Here is a 16,067-nt window from a genome sequence, read left to right on the forward strand (position 1 = left end):
GTTACAACTCTAACTTATGAGAATGTGTTTCTTAAAAACCAAACCAAATTAAAGTAAAAATACAACACAAAGCCACAACTCACCTTTCAAGGATTTCTTTTTGCAAATCTTGGGTAAAATCAAAGAGCTTTGCAATAGAGAGCACAGCCAGCTGGAACTCAACACCTACATTTCAAGAGAAGATAAAACTATCAAGTTGAGTATTTGCTGAAGAATTCCTCAAGATATTACATCAACTGCACTTTGCATTTCTGTAGCTTGGTTCCACGTGCAAATTTAATCAGCATCTCCTCTACTCCCTCACTTGACCCTGCCATGAAAACACAAAATGCTCCACACTTAGGACAGATCTCTCCAAAGCTGCACAAAATAGATGTCCATGAAATGTGTCCATCTTGCATCTCCACAACTTACCTTTGAAAATGCCAAGTGACATGACTGGACATAATCAGACCGTTGTGAATGCCCACCAGCCATTACTCACCTTAATATTTTTAGGTGCTTACAAATCATTTGTATGCCTATTTTTTCCAGTATTTCTACAGAAAATTAAATTAAACCAACTCTTTCTGAAATTTCCTCTAATGTCCTTTTTCCCCAATAATTTTCAATGTTTGTTATTGTATTTTGCCCAGTCTTCCAAAATATCCCCATGAATCATGAGCAGTCAAAGATACCTGCTACTAATCTGCAGCTATTCTACCCAATTCTCTCAATAAAATGGTTTATTTTTACCAAGCCTGCTTAATTTTAAATAATTTAGCCTGGTTTTAGTCTGAATTCTTACTTTTTTGCCACTTGTGGTAGCTGATTAGTTGTGATCTAATGTTCAGCAAAGTAAAAGAAGTGTGTCACTCTGAACAGCCCTTCAGTTTTCTTTCTTTAAACAATCAAGTTTGAGGCTGTAACCCAGCACTAGGCCTCCTCAGCCTGAAAGCTGCTGTGCTGGAAGAGATGTCAGCCTGCAGGAAAGACATGCAATCAGAACTATAATTAATTTATACTCTAGCATTTAATAGGTTCTACTGAAAAAATTGTGGAAGGGGCTAACAGCGGGGCTGTTAGCTAAAGGAGCGAGAAGAAGTCAAGAAGTAAGAAGAAGCTGATAAGGAGCTCTCTCCAAGGCTGTAACCAAGGAGATCGAGAGAAAAAGATAAGAGAATCTTGCAGCTGGATGTGAAGTCACTATAACTCTTCACCAATAGTATTATGTTGATTTATTGTGGCCAATAGTTAGCATAGAAGAAGTATAAACAATTGAAAAGGGTATAAAAGTTAGCCATGTTCAGAAATAAACTGTTGCCAACTGAGACTGTCTGAGGTCTCTGCTTTGTGTCGCGACCGCCTCAACAGCGACAAAAAATGGTGTATTTGAAAAAAGGATCTCATGAAGCCAAGTCTATCAGCATTGACTACTGCAGAACTGGGTTAAAGGTTAAAATTTTCTTAATGAATAAGTACAAGAAATGTTCATTCACCTTTAATTTTCTGAGAAGCATCCCTGTAGACTATGCGAGCCATCTCCCCGTTGAGAATTTCTTCAGAGTAATTGAATTCCCCCTGAAATATCAAACATGTAATTGAAGAAATTATTGTCCTTTCTCAGGTAACGTTTTTGCAAACAGGGAAAGAAAAATCAGACGACATTTTTTCTTCATGCAAGTCTATTTTTACGTAATTTGTACAAATCAACTAGAAAGAAATGAGGCAGGAAGTTTGACTATTACTTTCCAGAAATTACTGTTAATTTTCAGACTAGGAAATGTAGTGAAAGACTCTACAAATGCAAAGAAGAAATAAATGTATGAAGTATTAGAGCTGAGCATCAGCAAATACTTGAAAAGCTCCACACAGGTGCAGGACATGAACAAAAACTTATCAAATAAACCATTAATCCAAACCTGTGAATTTCAACACGTAATACACAAGCAGACAATATCTCTTAAGTAAGTTTAGCTGACCTACCAGGTCCATCTTTGCTTGTTCAAATTCCTTCTTCTCCTTCCTCTGTTTTTCAGCATGCATAAGCTCCATTCTGAAATACTGCAAGAGTGACAACAAAATGAAATTACTCTGGGGATAAATCATAAAAATCTAAGTCCACAAACAGGGTAAAACAAGCTCTGGGTAGATACAAATCAGGACTTTGACACATCCCACACATGTCCCAGAGCCTTGGTTTTTGAAGGCTTGTGCACCTACCACTATCTACCCTGGGTATTTGCCCAGAAATTTCCATCAGGTAGCAATGATCATTTTTAGTCCTTCTTTAAACCTTAACTTGCTCCTAAAGAAAACCAAGTTCCTCAACAAAGACAGGGGCCAGACTAAGCCTGACAACTATGTCCTAGCAGAGCTTAAAAGTACCTTAGAAAGGAATTTTGGGGTTGGTTTTTTACAATATTTTTTACATTTTCCTGCGGATGAAAAACAAGTTTCCCCATCAGCAAGAAACAGTTGTCCCAGACAGATCTGGGAAACATGCTGAATTGACTTGCTCTGATTGAACAAGTAGGTGGTCACAGAAGAAAAACAGGAACTCACTTCTTGATAAAGTTTGGGGCACTCAGGATGGAAGCGCAAAGCACGAAGGAACAAGTGCCTGGCACTTTCTGATGACAGTCGTGTCTCCATTTCCCACTTTGCTGCCATAATCCACAGTGCTGCAACAGGTGACATAAATAAAGTTATTTAACCTCTCAACATGAGCTCAGCCCCAGAATAAGACTGATTATCTCCCACGTAAAACTGTAAAGCAGACAGGCAGATCCAGGAAGTTTAATCTGGTTTAGCTACAGATCTAATGATGCCTTCAAAAGCCAAAAGGCTGTCATGAGCAATTGACATCTCTTGCTTCTACATCTACTGAGCCCCCAGTCCACCTGGGAATTCATCCCTACTTCACATCCCTTTATGACTGCCCAGCACAAGCCCTGTCAGAGCCCTTCTCTGCAGCAGCAGCAAGGCAAAGAACAGAGAGTAGGAACTTCAGCCCAACAGCTTGAACTGAGATCTACAAGAACGTAAACTAACACCAGACAATCCACGTTGAGGCATTTATGCAGCACTCACCATTGTGTTATTTACCTGGTTTATTGGAATGAATGGCCAACATGGTAGAAAACACCTTACTGAGTTGATGTTTTGCGTTCTGTAAAAGAAGCAGATTTGTTTCACCCCCTCTGGCACTGAACTGAACCCCCAGCACCAGCGTTTCAGTAGGAAAGGTCACAAGCTGTAGTACAAGTGCTCTGAAAAAGATGCTTCTCTGCTACTTTACCTACAGCAGAAAGCTTCTCATATTTACTCACTAGTGACCAGCATTTAAATGTCACCACATTAGAGTAGCATGGCTTACTCAAATTTTCTGAACCACACAGCCAACACAAATGTTGCCAAGTCCCAAACCTATGGTTTCACTCCCCTCTGAGATAGAGATTCTATTTTCCTTTGGCCACCTTCACCACCATGCAAAGTCACCTTCTTCAGTACAGAAATGTCAACACTTCAGTGCTGGTAGTAATGTGAAGCATTGCACAGGTAAGTTTATCAAGTACAAAACTGACAGAATTAGGCTTTTCAGCACAGTCACTTTAATAAATATTTGAAGCAAAATCACAATTCACAAACAAGTGAATCACTCCCTCCAGAGAAGGTATAACCAATATGGTTCTCACAAACCAACTGGTATTCCAGATTTAATGCAGTTAGCCTCACCTTTGCCCCTGCAAGCATCAAATTTCATACTAATTCACTCTCAAACTCTACACTTGCTACACATCAGTGAAAATCCCAAGCAGCTCCAACAACAGTATAAAAATTATTTCAGTATTACAGCATGTAGCAGTAAAGTTTGTACCCCTATCTTTAAATCAAGTTTCAAATACATGAATAAGCATCAGTCTCAACCCATCTAAGATCAGGATCTGAAAACTCACCCACTGCTTGCAAAATGCAACATGGGAAAGCCAGAGCTGGACATCATCCTGTTGGAAATCAAAAGAAGAGAATCAACCTCACAATGTACAAAATCACTTGTACACTGGCCAACAAACAACACACCCTTGCTACAATGACCTGGCATACAGAAAAAAAAGAATTCCGAATCTCGGTACAAATAAACTTACTTTCCATTTCCCTGTAGCTCGGTTGAACAGGCTGTGGACTCTATGCAGAATAGAATGCTCAATTTCATCCTTCTTAAACGAATATCCAATGCGCTAGAAGGAAAAAAATACCAATTGTATTGCAATAGAAGATTTGGCATAAAGTATTTTGCACTCTTAACAACTGACAAACTTACAGCTCTCCTTTTCTTGATCAGTTCCAGCAGATTAACTTCATACTAGAATAGGAAGAAAAAAACATTTAACAGCAAATGTGGAGGCACATTACAACAAGGCAAGAAAAAACTACATCAAGTTTGTTATAGATGATCAGGTGAACAAAAAACATTACAGTCAGGAAGACATAAGCAGTAATTTTTGGCTGGGTCACTACAATTCTACATTCACTGCACAGGGCAGCCTAACAATCCCACCTTGTGCCTTAAAGCATTGTCCAAACACCCCCTGAGCTCTGTCAGGCTCCAGGTCATGACCATTCCCAGTGCAGCCTGTTCAGTGCCCGACCACCCTTTCAGGAACCGTTTCCTATTACTGAACTTACTAATTCCCCTTAACTACACACATCAGGGTGCACATTCCCCCTTTACACAGCACATCAGGGACCCGGGGGCTCTACATCCCTGGAGAGACAAGAAACTACAGGAAAAGGTCACAACACTGAAGAAGGCTGACCCCAAACTCGGGCACCAACTCCTGGCTATGCTTCATACCCTGGCGCCAACAGCCGCTCACAGGGGAGCACCAGGGACCGGCTGAGGAGGGGGTCTCCGTTTTCTGACCTTTTTCCAGCGTGAGTCACTACAAAACCCGGGTCTAACTGAGCTGGGTCTGCACCGAGAACTGCCCCGCTCTGCCGCTCGGTGAAGCCTACCTGGATGTAATTAATGAAATCCTCCTTCCGCAGCGCTCTCCGCTGGATTTTGTACTCCAGAGCCGAGGCTTTCCTCAGGACAGCCCTGCGGGAACGGGAGATCAGCGCCCGGAGCGCTCCCGGCCGCACCACGTGCGCTCACCCGCCCGCCCGGGCCGCGGCCCCGCTCACCGGATCTCTTTGTGCGTGAAGAGCCCGACCCGCTCCAGCTGCTCGAGCTCCGGGATGCGATCCTCCAGCCGCTGCTCGACGCGCTCTGCCATGGCCGCGGGGCTCCGTGTGGCCGCTGCGCCCTCTGCCGCCCCCTGCCCGGCTGGCGGGGCCAGGACCGCAGAGCCTCCGCGGACTCGGTCGGGTTGGAAGGGACCTCTGGAGATCGCCCAGCCCGACCTCCCTGCCAGGTAGGCTCACCTGCAGCAAGAGGCGGCTTTGGAACGTCTCCAGAGAGGGAGTTTAGTTTTGTGTTTTAGTTTATGGCCATTGCTCCTCGTCCTGTCGCTGGACATCACCGAAAAGAGTGTGGCATCATCCTCTTGGCACCAGCCATGCAGCTAAACACGATGGCATCGGCCAGGCTCAGTGGTGGGACATCAGCCTGGAACTCCCCCAGCACTTTGCTTCTTGGTGGGATTCCTCCAGGAAAAAAGGCTCTTTGTCTCTCATATGGTACCTTCATTCTTTCCACGAAAGAATTTTTTTAAGAAAAAATCATCTACTGTGAGGGTGGTGAGATACTGGCCCAGGTTGCCCAGAGAACATGTGGATTCCCCATTCCTGGAAGTGTTCAAGGTCAGGTTAGACAGGGCTTGCAGTACCTTGGTGTAGTGGATGGTGTCCCTACCCATGGCAGATGGTCAGAACTAGATGATCTTTAAGGCCCCTTCCAATTCAGAACATTCCATGGGTCTATGAGTCTGAGAAAATTAACAATAAAACCAGGCAACAGTAGATTTTTGTTTCTGAAATTAGGGACGTTCCAGAAAATAAAAATTGAGATGTGAGATAATTTATTGTGAAAATTGCTTAAATGCATATTATCCACAGCAGTATCTGCTGCTTAGCTTTGACTTGTCACTGCTGTCGCTGAGCTGGTCAGCTACAGAACCAACCCCACCTCCAAACCTACCCTGTCACAGCCATCGCTCCCTCCTGGGGGAAAAGGCAGGTGTTTGTCTCTGAAAAAACAAGTACAAGGGGAAGAGGCAGCAGACTAAGGGCAAGAGGTCTTCTGGCACAGAATTAGTATGTAACAGCCAACAAAAAGTGAGTGATTTTTCCCTTTACAGTCAAAGGTTTTAACGGGTGTTCCCAAGTACAGAGCGAGAACTTGAGCAATTGACTTTTCTTAAAAACACAGGTAAGACTAAATACTTTATAAGAACTATCAAGAACAGCAGTAATTTTTTTCACCTACTGTGGCTTGGATTTGTGGTGGCTTTTTTCAATTTTGGGACCAATTAGGAAAAAACTAAACTAATTCTTAGTGGCACATGTTTAGCAACTTTTCACTCTGACAGGAAATAGTGACATGTTTTTCCCAGAAGTACCCAAACAGAAAAGCTACCAGGAAATGGAGAGGCACCATCCAGTCACAAGACCAAGCAGTGCAGACTGGTGCTGCTTTCAGAAGTTGGTGGCCCAAGCAGCTCTGGATTGCAGCTGCCTCGTGCCAAGGGACTGCTTACCCACCCCACAAGGACAAGGGCAATTCCTGATGGAGACTGTCCTCCTTGGAGTCTTCCTTGTCCTACACTGAATTGGAGGGGGATTGGCACGGCCCTCCCAGCACAGCCATCCCCACTGGAGAGCCAAAGCCTTCAGTCCCTTGGGACCTAAAACTGAGTGAGTTCACCTCCCCCTGGGTTCAGCTTTCAGTAAAGCAGCACAGCAGTCCTCAGTGGTGGTGGAAGAGTGTTATTCAAAATCACCAGTAACTTGTTAATTATATTGTGTTTGATATATTGAGATGCACTAGCTCAAGCTGATTCTTGTGCAAGTCCACAGATTTTACTAAAATAGCCCTTAAGGAGGATGGTGCTTGGCATCAAAAGTAACATTAGCACACTGAATTGCTGAGCAAGAGTGTGATTGGAATTACTACTGTTTTATTTCACTTCATTAGAGTATTTTTGCATCTGAGTGCATGATTTTATACTAAAAAGCCTTCTGTACTTAGAGCTAATCTGTCATGGTGCATGTAGACTCCAACATGTAAATGACAGCACTACATGCAGCGTAGGAGTTATGAATTTAAAAGGGAAATGCCAGCCATTACCTGAAAACTTCTGGAAAATTCTATTTCTATCTTCTTGCTGTCCTCTCTCTTCAACCATTCAGCTCTTCTTTGGCAGAAAATCAGCAGTAACTGATTTTGGTGAGAGACACCAACATAAACAACAGAGTCTTCTGAAACTTTGTTTGATTGTTCTGTCAGTCTGAAAATACTGTTCTGTGATCCACCTCTAATGTTCTGCCACCTGAAGCAGGTCAGGAACTTTGGAACTCACCAAACCATCCACGACTGTTTTGATGAAGATGATGAAGAAATGTGTGCACCTTCAGGGGCCACAGCAACCTCCACCTTGAACGTGCCTCCAGGAGAATTCAATCCCACGCACAGATCTACCAACAGATCTGAGAGTTCCCCACACACTGATAACAATGGGTGTCCAACAAGGCCCCAGAGGGCATTAAATTTCTTGGTAGCACTTGTCAAAGCACCACAATATCATCCCATAGAAGCACATAGGCGCAGCACAAACCACTCTGCAGGACCCATCACTGTGGGACTCAAAGGATCAAAGAATGGTGTGCACCAAAACAATAGACTCCCCAAGTTTCTAGTTTAGGGGCCTGGTACTTCCCACTCAAAACCACAGAGTGAGTAACAATAAGATTTAAAATACTGAACTTCGTTGATGACCCCGCAGGAGTATTTACAAAAAATAATAGATCAAAACCCAATTGAAAACATTTTTTCTTCCCTCAGATATCCCTCCTTTCCTGTAGATGGAACAAGTACAAAAGTAAAAATGCCTTTCCTTTTCTTCTCCCAGCAAAACAATCCTTAGAACAATTAACATAACGGACTGTCAAAAGTGCTCATACCAAAGTGACAAATGCCGTGAGTGGCAGGCAAGCCCAGCCCGACCCACCAGAACACTGCATGCTGGATTTGTCATGCAAATCAAAATGGAACCTGACATGCTCTTTGTTCATTTCCCTTTCATAAAATCTACTTTAAATGCCTCCCATGTGCCTTGTTTTGGAAGCTGACATTCCAAATGCATCAGTGCAAATTAAGGAGGGATCCATTACCAATAAAGACGTTGCGATACAGAGAGTTTCAACAAATCTTATTGGGAAAACTGGAGAAACAACTGCTGCAGCTGCCAACTGCAGGGTCCCACAGATTGCTGCTTTTATAAAATCTCTTTAGAAAATCTCCATCAGTAGGTCCTTATGGAGAAGTTCTGGCAAGCTGTCACAGCTTAATATTTATAGATTATGTCAGCAAGCAATGGATACGTTGTGAATTAGGAATAATCACAGTGGATTTCCTTTAAGTGTTGTCTATATTAAAACATTTAATGATTAATGTGCATAAGACAAATATTTAAATTACAAATTGATTTATATCTATAGTTTAAATTTCTGCTATTTTACCACCTGAGTGCAGGAACAATTATAGCTTTTTAGAAGATGCCCCCAGATGTACAGTATTTTATAATTAACATGTACTTTATGAAAATGCCTTTTAAACAATGAGACTAATGTTATGACCTCATGAAAATAATTGAGAAGTTTCCACTGAATTCAGTTGAGCCAGTGGTTCATCCCTTAGGGATATATTTTTAACAAAGCCCTCAAAGCATTTACTGAGCATGTGGGACTTCGATTTAAAGATATATGAGCACATCTGTTAATAAAACAGTTTGGAATTTACTCTCAAAAATAGACTAACTCAAATTTTGGACTACATTAACTTCCTTAGTTTTGTAATTAGATAATTTACATTATGATTTGGTTTTGCCCCTGCCAAAACCAACAGTCAATCTGAATAAATAGTGGTTTCATCACTGCAATTCCACTCTGAGCATCCAAAGATTTAGATTTAAGACTTTGCAGTTGGACAGTTGGACTGTTCCATACCAGGATTAATCCTGGTACATGTCCTAGACAGATGTTATTTTTTCCATTCTGATAGAAAAATGCTGGTCTTTGTCAATGCGTTGCTTTACTCTTGCAGCTTGCTGGCACTGACCCTGCTACTTTAGATCTGAATCCCTCCAGGAATTTCATTCATTCACTCTTCTCTTTTTTCAGCTCTAAGTGGTAAAAAAAACCTCAAACCAACAAATATAAATACTTTCATTTAATGCCTTAACAGAACTATTATCTGATACTTTACATATCATCTCTTTTAAAAGGCAAAACCTTTACTTTCTTCTCTGCATTGGCTCTGAACTTGAATTTTTATTAATCAGATTTTCCTCCTACTCATTTTGAGGCATTCTGTTTTGCCCCAAGATCTGAACATCTATACACAGGGAATTTCCAGTGAAGGGGAATGATGCCTCTGGAATTGTTTCCTTGCCAATTCACATCTGGCACTCAGTATAAGATCCATCTGCTTATTCAGGGTCTCCAGGGGCTTGCACAGTAGTGGCTCTGAGTGTGCCTTTAATTTGATTTTGTCTTTTGGCTGGTTGGTGAGTAGCTGACAGTCTGTCTAAGTGCAGCAGGGCAGTTACAACTAGTCAGTCATCATGTCCTAGTTGCCAGTTCATAACCCAGTGGAATGCCAGTAACATTTCAACAATTTGAAACTGTATCAGTCATCTTCCCTAAGTACCACCAAAATGTCAACACCACAAGATATATTGCTTAATTATCTTTAATTTAATTTATTTCTTGTCTGTTGCCAGAGGTCTGGGGAGCAGAGTCATGCTAAGCTTAATTTACCTCACCAACCTGTCTGTGTTTCGAAGGGTGGGTGAAATTGTGGCATGGCCTTGGGTGACCTATGTCATAAGTAGCAATTTTGGGAAAGATAGAACTTCCTCAGAGCAAAGCCTCATATCTTTGTAATGCAAGCATGTTGGTGCCAGCATCAATTGTACTGGTACAACAAAAAGCATACACTATACCACATACAGATTTATTTCTCCTTCCAAAAACTGGAATTAGGATCGGTCACAATTTGCCTCCTACTGCGTTTCTCACATCCTTCTATAGGGATGGTTTTGGCATGGTAAAAGTACTTTGAGCACAGTCATGACAACAACCAGTAAAACTACTTCTGGAGTATGGATAATTCAGATTATAGTATGCAGAATCATATCCTTCCAAGCAGCATTCCAAAAACAAGATAAACTCTTGTAAAAGTGTTGTGAAACAACCTCTGGCATATGAAGCCCCAGATAACACGAAACCCCTGATAACTCTCCTATGAAACATGTAGATAAGTTTTCCCATGTGTGAATTTTGTGAATCTGTGCTAACTGTTCAACACTGGGAACACAGCTTCTGCCCTGATCTTATCCTTTAAGTAACTGATGGTGATAAAATTCCAAATTCTCACTTTATTAATCTGTACTTGGTTTAGCCACAAAAGAAAGAATTGGTCCCTGTTAAAACTTATCCCTTACTTAAAGCTGAAATTAATTAGCTAACTAATTCAGTTGAGGTTTTATTTTACTATCTATTGACATGTTCTTTGATCCTCCAATATTTTTCTTTTTGAGTGATTGAAGATTTCATTCTTGCACTGTCAACAGACCTTTTGTTCAGAAACTTCTATTTACATCTGTAACTGACTTAATTCTCAGATCTTCCCAGCAGTTTCTCTTTGATCTCTGCATTTCTGAGTTTAATCATTAAGTTTGCATCTGAAGTGTTTCAGTTGCCATATCTTTCACAGTTTCCGGGACTCAATTAAGAGAACACAAATACTGAAATTCACTTAGAATCATTTTTTGACAGTTTTGTGTGTTACACATACTGCATCTCTGAAATTACAGCATGAACTAGAATGATTCCTAGTTCATTTCCATGTGTTAACTATTTAAATTTCAAGATTTGGCATGGATTTTTTCTGTGTAGTTAGTATATTTCTGGTTTTACATTTTAATCATCTTAAGAGATGTTCTACCTTTCTAGAGCAAATAATTTTATTGGGCCCAGGCTTTTCACAATGCTTTTGAAACAAGTAGTTTTAGTTCACTATCTCGATTCTAATGACAAACACTACTGCTAAAAAGCCACCAAGCAAAAAGAAATCATTAACTGAAAATCAGGAAAAAAATTTCAGTGTAGAAGAGTAATGAAAAATACAGCAAAACATCACTAAGAGAACTCTAAGAAACAAGTCCTAAGCAATTCTGACTACTAATTATCACCGATTGTTCACCATGTGAAAGCAGAAGGCAGGTGACTGCCTGGTGCAAAACATCCTGTGCATTCACTTTTCACTCCCTGCAATAACGCAAGACACACGAGCAACCTGCTGGCTGAAAGCTGGGCATTGTGGGTGCATTAAATTCCCTGAGGGCCAAGTTCCTTGAGTGCTGTGCTGATGGAATACATTTGAGCAGCTCTGTACAAAAGCAGTCCCCAGCCAAACACGTGAATGAGAATCACAAGTGGCTGCTCTGTGAACCTCTCGCACACACAGGACATTCATGGCCACACTTGGGTCCCTATGTGGGATCCCAACTCTTCCCTTTTGCTGTGCTCCACAATGCTTCCCTTACAGCAAAGTTTATTTTCTCTTTGCTGAGTTCCCTGCTTATTAAACCAGGGCAGCACTGTACACTAATATGCAGAAAAAACAGACAGAAACTGAGAACTTCCACCCCAACAGCAGCACAATCCTGCCATCCCAAATACACCCAGTACTGCACCCGCTCCTGTGCTGTTATTCAGGGAGCTGGAACTGCTCCTGTGCTGTTACTCAGGGAGCTGGAACTGCTCCTGTGCTGTTACTGCTCCTGTGCTGTTACTCAAGGAGCTGGAACTGCTCCTGTGCTGTTACTCAAGGAGCTGGAACTGCTCCCTTTCTCCAGGTGTAATATTATGTAGCCTCTGTTTACAACAGTCTGGGAAAACACTTAGTGGGTGTTGACTTTTGTTTTCCAAGTAGGTAGGGAAGAGTAACTTATCTAACAAGTTCCATGGCCAATTACTGTTGATCTACATTAAATCAGACTGAAAATAAAAAATGTGAACTGAAAAATGAATTAATAACTATTGCAGGCGAAGTTAACTGAGCACCTAGTGAAGTTTATTTGTGTAAATGAAAGAAAGGGGTGCCACTGAAATGGGTCTGGTTTTGGAGTACAGTGACATAGATGGGACCTTCCCATCTATGCATGAGATGGTTTTCTTTGTCTTGGTTCTGGAGCATTTGTGTGTCCTCACTTCTGTCATGGAAAACCTGTGTTTGGGGACAGGGTGGGAGAAGGAGAACCTGGGTGCATGAAAACAAGGTTTGGATTTAACCAGAGAAGTGGAGTATTACAGTCTTTTCCATACTGAATGCCCTTGAATCCCACTGACTCTGCTCATTAACTCAAGGCCAAAATTAAGAAACAGAGGTACCCAGAACAGTCACTGAGGATTTGTTATTCTCAACAACACCCTGAACACCCAACTCCAGTGCCTTACCAGTGGGGAATAACAATGTTCCCTAATAAATACTGACCCATCCTGCCTTTCAGGATGGCCCAAATCTGGAACCAATCCTTAATGAAGACTGACCAAAAGTTTATTTATTTCACTCATAAGCACTATTTTGTTCCAAAGTTACATGCAATATTAATTTCCCAGAAGATAAACTGATCTGTAGTAGTATTTAGTTAGCTGCTAACAATCTATATAGACAGATCTATGTTTAAAAATGTGAGGAAAGCAGTATAAAAATACTGACAGAACCTTCATTTAGACTGAGTTCCAAATACACAAGTATTTATTTCTCCTTTAAAAAAAAAAAGGTCTTTTGTGAATATTCTTGTGCTGAAACACAGTAATTTGGAGGACTGGAAGCTGGAAAGTGGTGTGGCCATAGGGGTACTACAGGCAATCAACAAAATCATGTAACTATGACATGAAACAAAAATCCATAAAGGGCTATAAAATGTGCATGTTCTTTTACATATATATCTGAAGGGGGAAAATCACTGCAGTTCTTCCATTAAAGATGACAGGAATGCTGGGTATGCACAGTCTGCAAAAAACCATAGGAATGAGAGATTTACAAGTAGCATATGCTTTCAATCTGCAGGAAACAAATCTGATCTTTTGGATATCAAATGCAAATCCCACTAACAGGATGTGAAAACAAGAATGGATTGACCATCTCAAGACTGAAAATCTGACACAGCATGAAAGCACCTCTGCTACTTACTTCTGCTTTCATTTCAGGGTTTTGTTCCAACAGCACTCCTGGTTTGCAATTGTTTGTTTCTTCCATTTGTCATCTTAAACTTATTAAACTGCCTTTTTTCCCCCTACATTCTGTTAGGGTACTTTTTATCTTTATGGCAAAAAGATACAGCATCACAATCTTCTGCTGTGTTAATTTGACCTGTTTATGTCAATTTCAGACGGACACACTCTATTACACTGCATCTTTTTTAGACTATTAGAAAACACATTTTCAGTGTCATCTGCTACATATGGCAAACTTTCTGTTATCTCATGTAGATGTACACAAGAAAAATGTTTTAATGTTTTGGGTTTTAATAAATGCATCTGTAAAATCTATAGGGGTCTATATTACCAGGCAGGTCAAGGACACAACAGTCTCACACCACAGCTCATTTCTTCTGAAAAAACTTATGATTTCCATCTTTCTTAAAGGAAATTATTTATATATTTTTAAAAGGAAATTATCTTGCTTCTAATTGTGCAAAATAAATAAAAATTACTTGTAAATATGATTGACCTGTCCTCTTTCTAGCCATCCATTCAGTGAAGCTCCAAATATAGAATGAATCATAGAATCATAGAATGGTTTGGTTGAAAAGGACCTTGAAGCTCCTTTCAACTTGTGCCATGGGCAGGGACACCTTCCACTAGATGAGGCTGCTCCAAGCCTCATCCAGCCTGGCCTTGAACACTCCCAGGGATGGGGAATGACATTTCAGAGTTTTTGAGGACTGTACCTCATGAATACTCTGTGCTCCTTAAGGACATATGATCAGCAAATCTAAACAAGTTTAAAAAGGAAGAGACTCTTTACCAACTAAGGAAAACAGGCTTAAGCTACCAAAGTGCTCCTGTTTGGCAGCCACTCCTACCTTTCCAGAGGGCTCATACACAGATGTGCTGCTGCCCTGTGTTGTCTCACTCAAGGCAGCAGTCACAGCCCTAGTTCCTCTGTTCACAAGCAGATCCAACTCAATGCCAGAGATTAATTGCTGACTTATCTTTTACTCCTGCTTGGAAGGTTGCCCTCTGTCTCCTTCTGAAATGTAGGAGGATGACCTACCAGAAGCAACAGAGGCTTGGAAGCAGTTGGGAGGAAACAGGAACAAATCAGGCAATAAACAACTTCCAAGGACTGAATTGCAGCGGTGCAACATGGAGGAATCTTTCTCACATATACGTCAATATTGATAAATTGTGTCACTTGTACCAGGGTGTCATTGGCCTCCAACTCAGCCCCTGATCACCTAAAGATACCCATAATTTGGGATACTGCTGGTCTCTAGCCTGAGTCCAGCCTCCCAAACACCAAACATCAGAAGCATCACCAGGAAGTCCCGGGTATTATGAGCAAAGAAATTACACATGAGATCCTCAAAAATGTGCAGTGCATCAAACAGTGCTGCTGCCAGGAGTGAGAGACTGGCATGAAATGAAATATTCAGTTACAAGTGGCTGTAGAGAAATTGGATAGGAAATAGAAGATAAAGAAGCTGGAATACTAAGCAGAGAAAATTATAAGCAGGATAAAATATTTAACAGTATTGTTTAGAGGAAGAAAACACAACGTAGATAAAGTGGTGACAACAATTAATTTATAAAAATGTAAGAAAATTAAGGCTGAAGCAAAAGACTGAAAAGCTTGCAAGTAAAACATCAATGCCTGATGAGGGAAGGAGGAGGGAAAAAAAAGATTAAGGGAGAAAAGGTCTTTCCGGAGCAAAAATGAAAGATAAATGGTACAGCAGAAAAAGCAAAAAGAGGGGGATAGTAATCAACAAAGACTTGTTTATTTGAATATTTGGGGTGCATATACATATACTTTTTAAACATAATCAGGTTAATAAGGGACAGATGAGACATCACTTTAGAATCTCCCTTTATTGGATATGTAAGGCACATTTACAGCATGACTGACTTTCATATATGGTTTTCCTCTTAATATCTATCACTAAGTTAATTTTTCTTAATGCTAGAAATTAGAAGATAAACTGAGATGATGGGGTGCCAGCAGTTGTATCTGGTATCAGAATTCAAGGCTGTATTTCATACATAGACCATTCTTACCCTACCCTATACAATTATCCCGGAGAAGTTTTGCAAAGGAAAGCAAACCGAACGGAACGGCTGCCGAAGCCTTTTGTGTATGAGCTGTCAGTGCTGATAAGGAGGTGATTAAACGGAGCCGCTGCTGAATTTCCCCACGGCCGGAGCGGAGCCGGCGTTTCTCTCGGAGCCGCTGCCCTGACAGCGGCCCCGGCCCGAGCCCGGCCCCGCCGCGGCTCTCGGGGCTCCGGCCACAGAGGCGCTTCCCGGGGGCGGAGGAAGGTCTGACGAACCCGGAGACATTTCACCTCAGAATTCAAGTTTCCCTGCACTCATGGGCAACTTCTTGTGCCTTCCTCTGAGGGACCCTCACGGTTAGCTAAGGTTAAAGCTAAATAAAGAGATAGCAGCAGGAGCTCATGGCCGACACAGCATGGCCACTTCCACCACAAAACCGATACCGATTTATACCTGAGTTTCTATTTTGACAAATTTATTTCCTGAGCTCTGCGGACAAGCGGAGCGGTCCCTCTGGCAAAAGGGGCATCAGCCACCTGTGCGGCCGCGGGGGCAGCGGGAGGTGGCACGGCGAG

The 16,067-nt window shown here is 41.5% G+C and overlaps 1 protein-coding gene across 1 annotated transcript in view; it reads right to left on the reverse strand.

The window, feature by feature from the left end:
• The window catches only part of UTP6 (UTP6 small subunit processome component), a 10,887-nt gene extending 5,609 nt beyond the window's left edge, over positions 1–5,278 (reverse strand). Inside the window, exons 1-10 of the mRNA XM_005425737.3 lie at positions 5,170–5,278; positions 4,999–5,083; positions 4,304–4,345; positions 4,128–4,220; positions 3,939–3,986; positions 3,088–3,151; positions 2,545–2,663; positions 1,966–2,043; positions 1,479–1,560; positions 84–165 (exon numbers count right to left, since the gene is read on the reverse strand). Coding sequence (XP_005425794.1) covers positions 84–165; positions 1,479–1,560; positions 1,966–2,043; positions 2,545–2,663; positions 3,088–3,151; positions 3,939–3,986; positions 4,128–4,220; positions 4,304–4,345; positions 4,999–5,083; positions 5,170–5,261 — 785 coding nt within the window. The 5' untranslated portion in view covers positions 5,262–5,278. The remainder of the gene's footprint in view (positions 1–83; positions 166–1,478; positions 1,561–1,965; positions 2,044–2,544; positions 2,664–3,087; positions 3,152–3,938; positions 3,987–4,127; positions 4,221–4,303; positions 4,346–4,998; positions 5,084–5,169) is intronic.
• Between the last annotated feature and the right edge of the window lie 10,789 nt (positions 5,279–16,067).

This window comes from Geospiza fortis, unplaced genomic scaffold (assembly GCF_000277835.1).
Source record: "Geospiza fortis unplaced genomic scaffold, GeoFor_1.0 scaffold221, whole genome shotgun sequence".
NCBI classification, from domain to species: Eukaryota; Metazoa; Chordata; class Aves; order Passeriformes; family Thraupidae; genus Geospiza; species Geospiza fortis.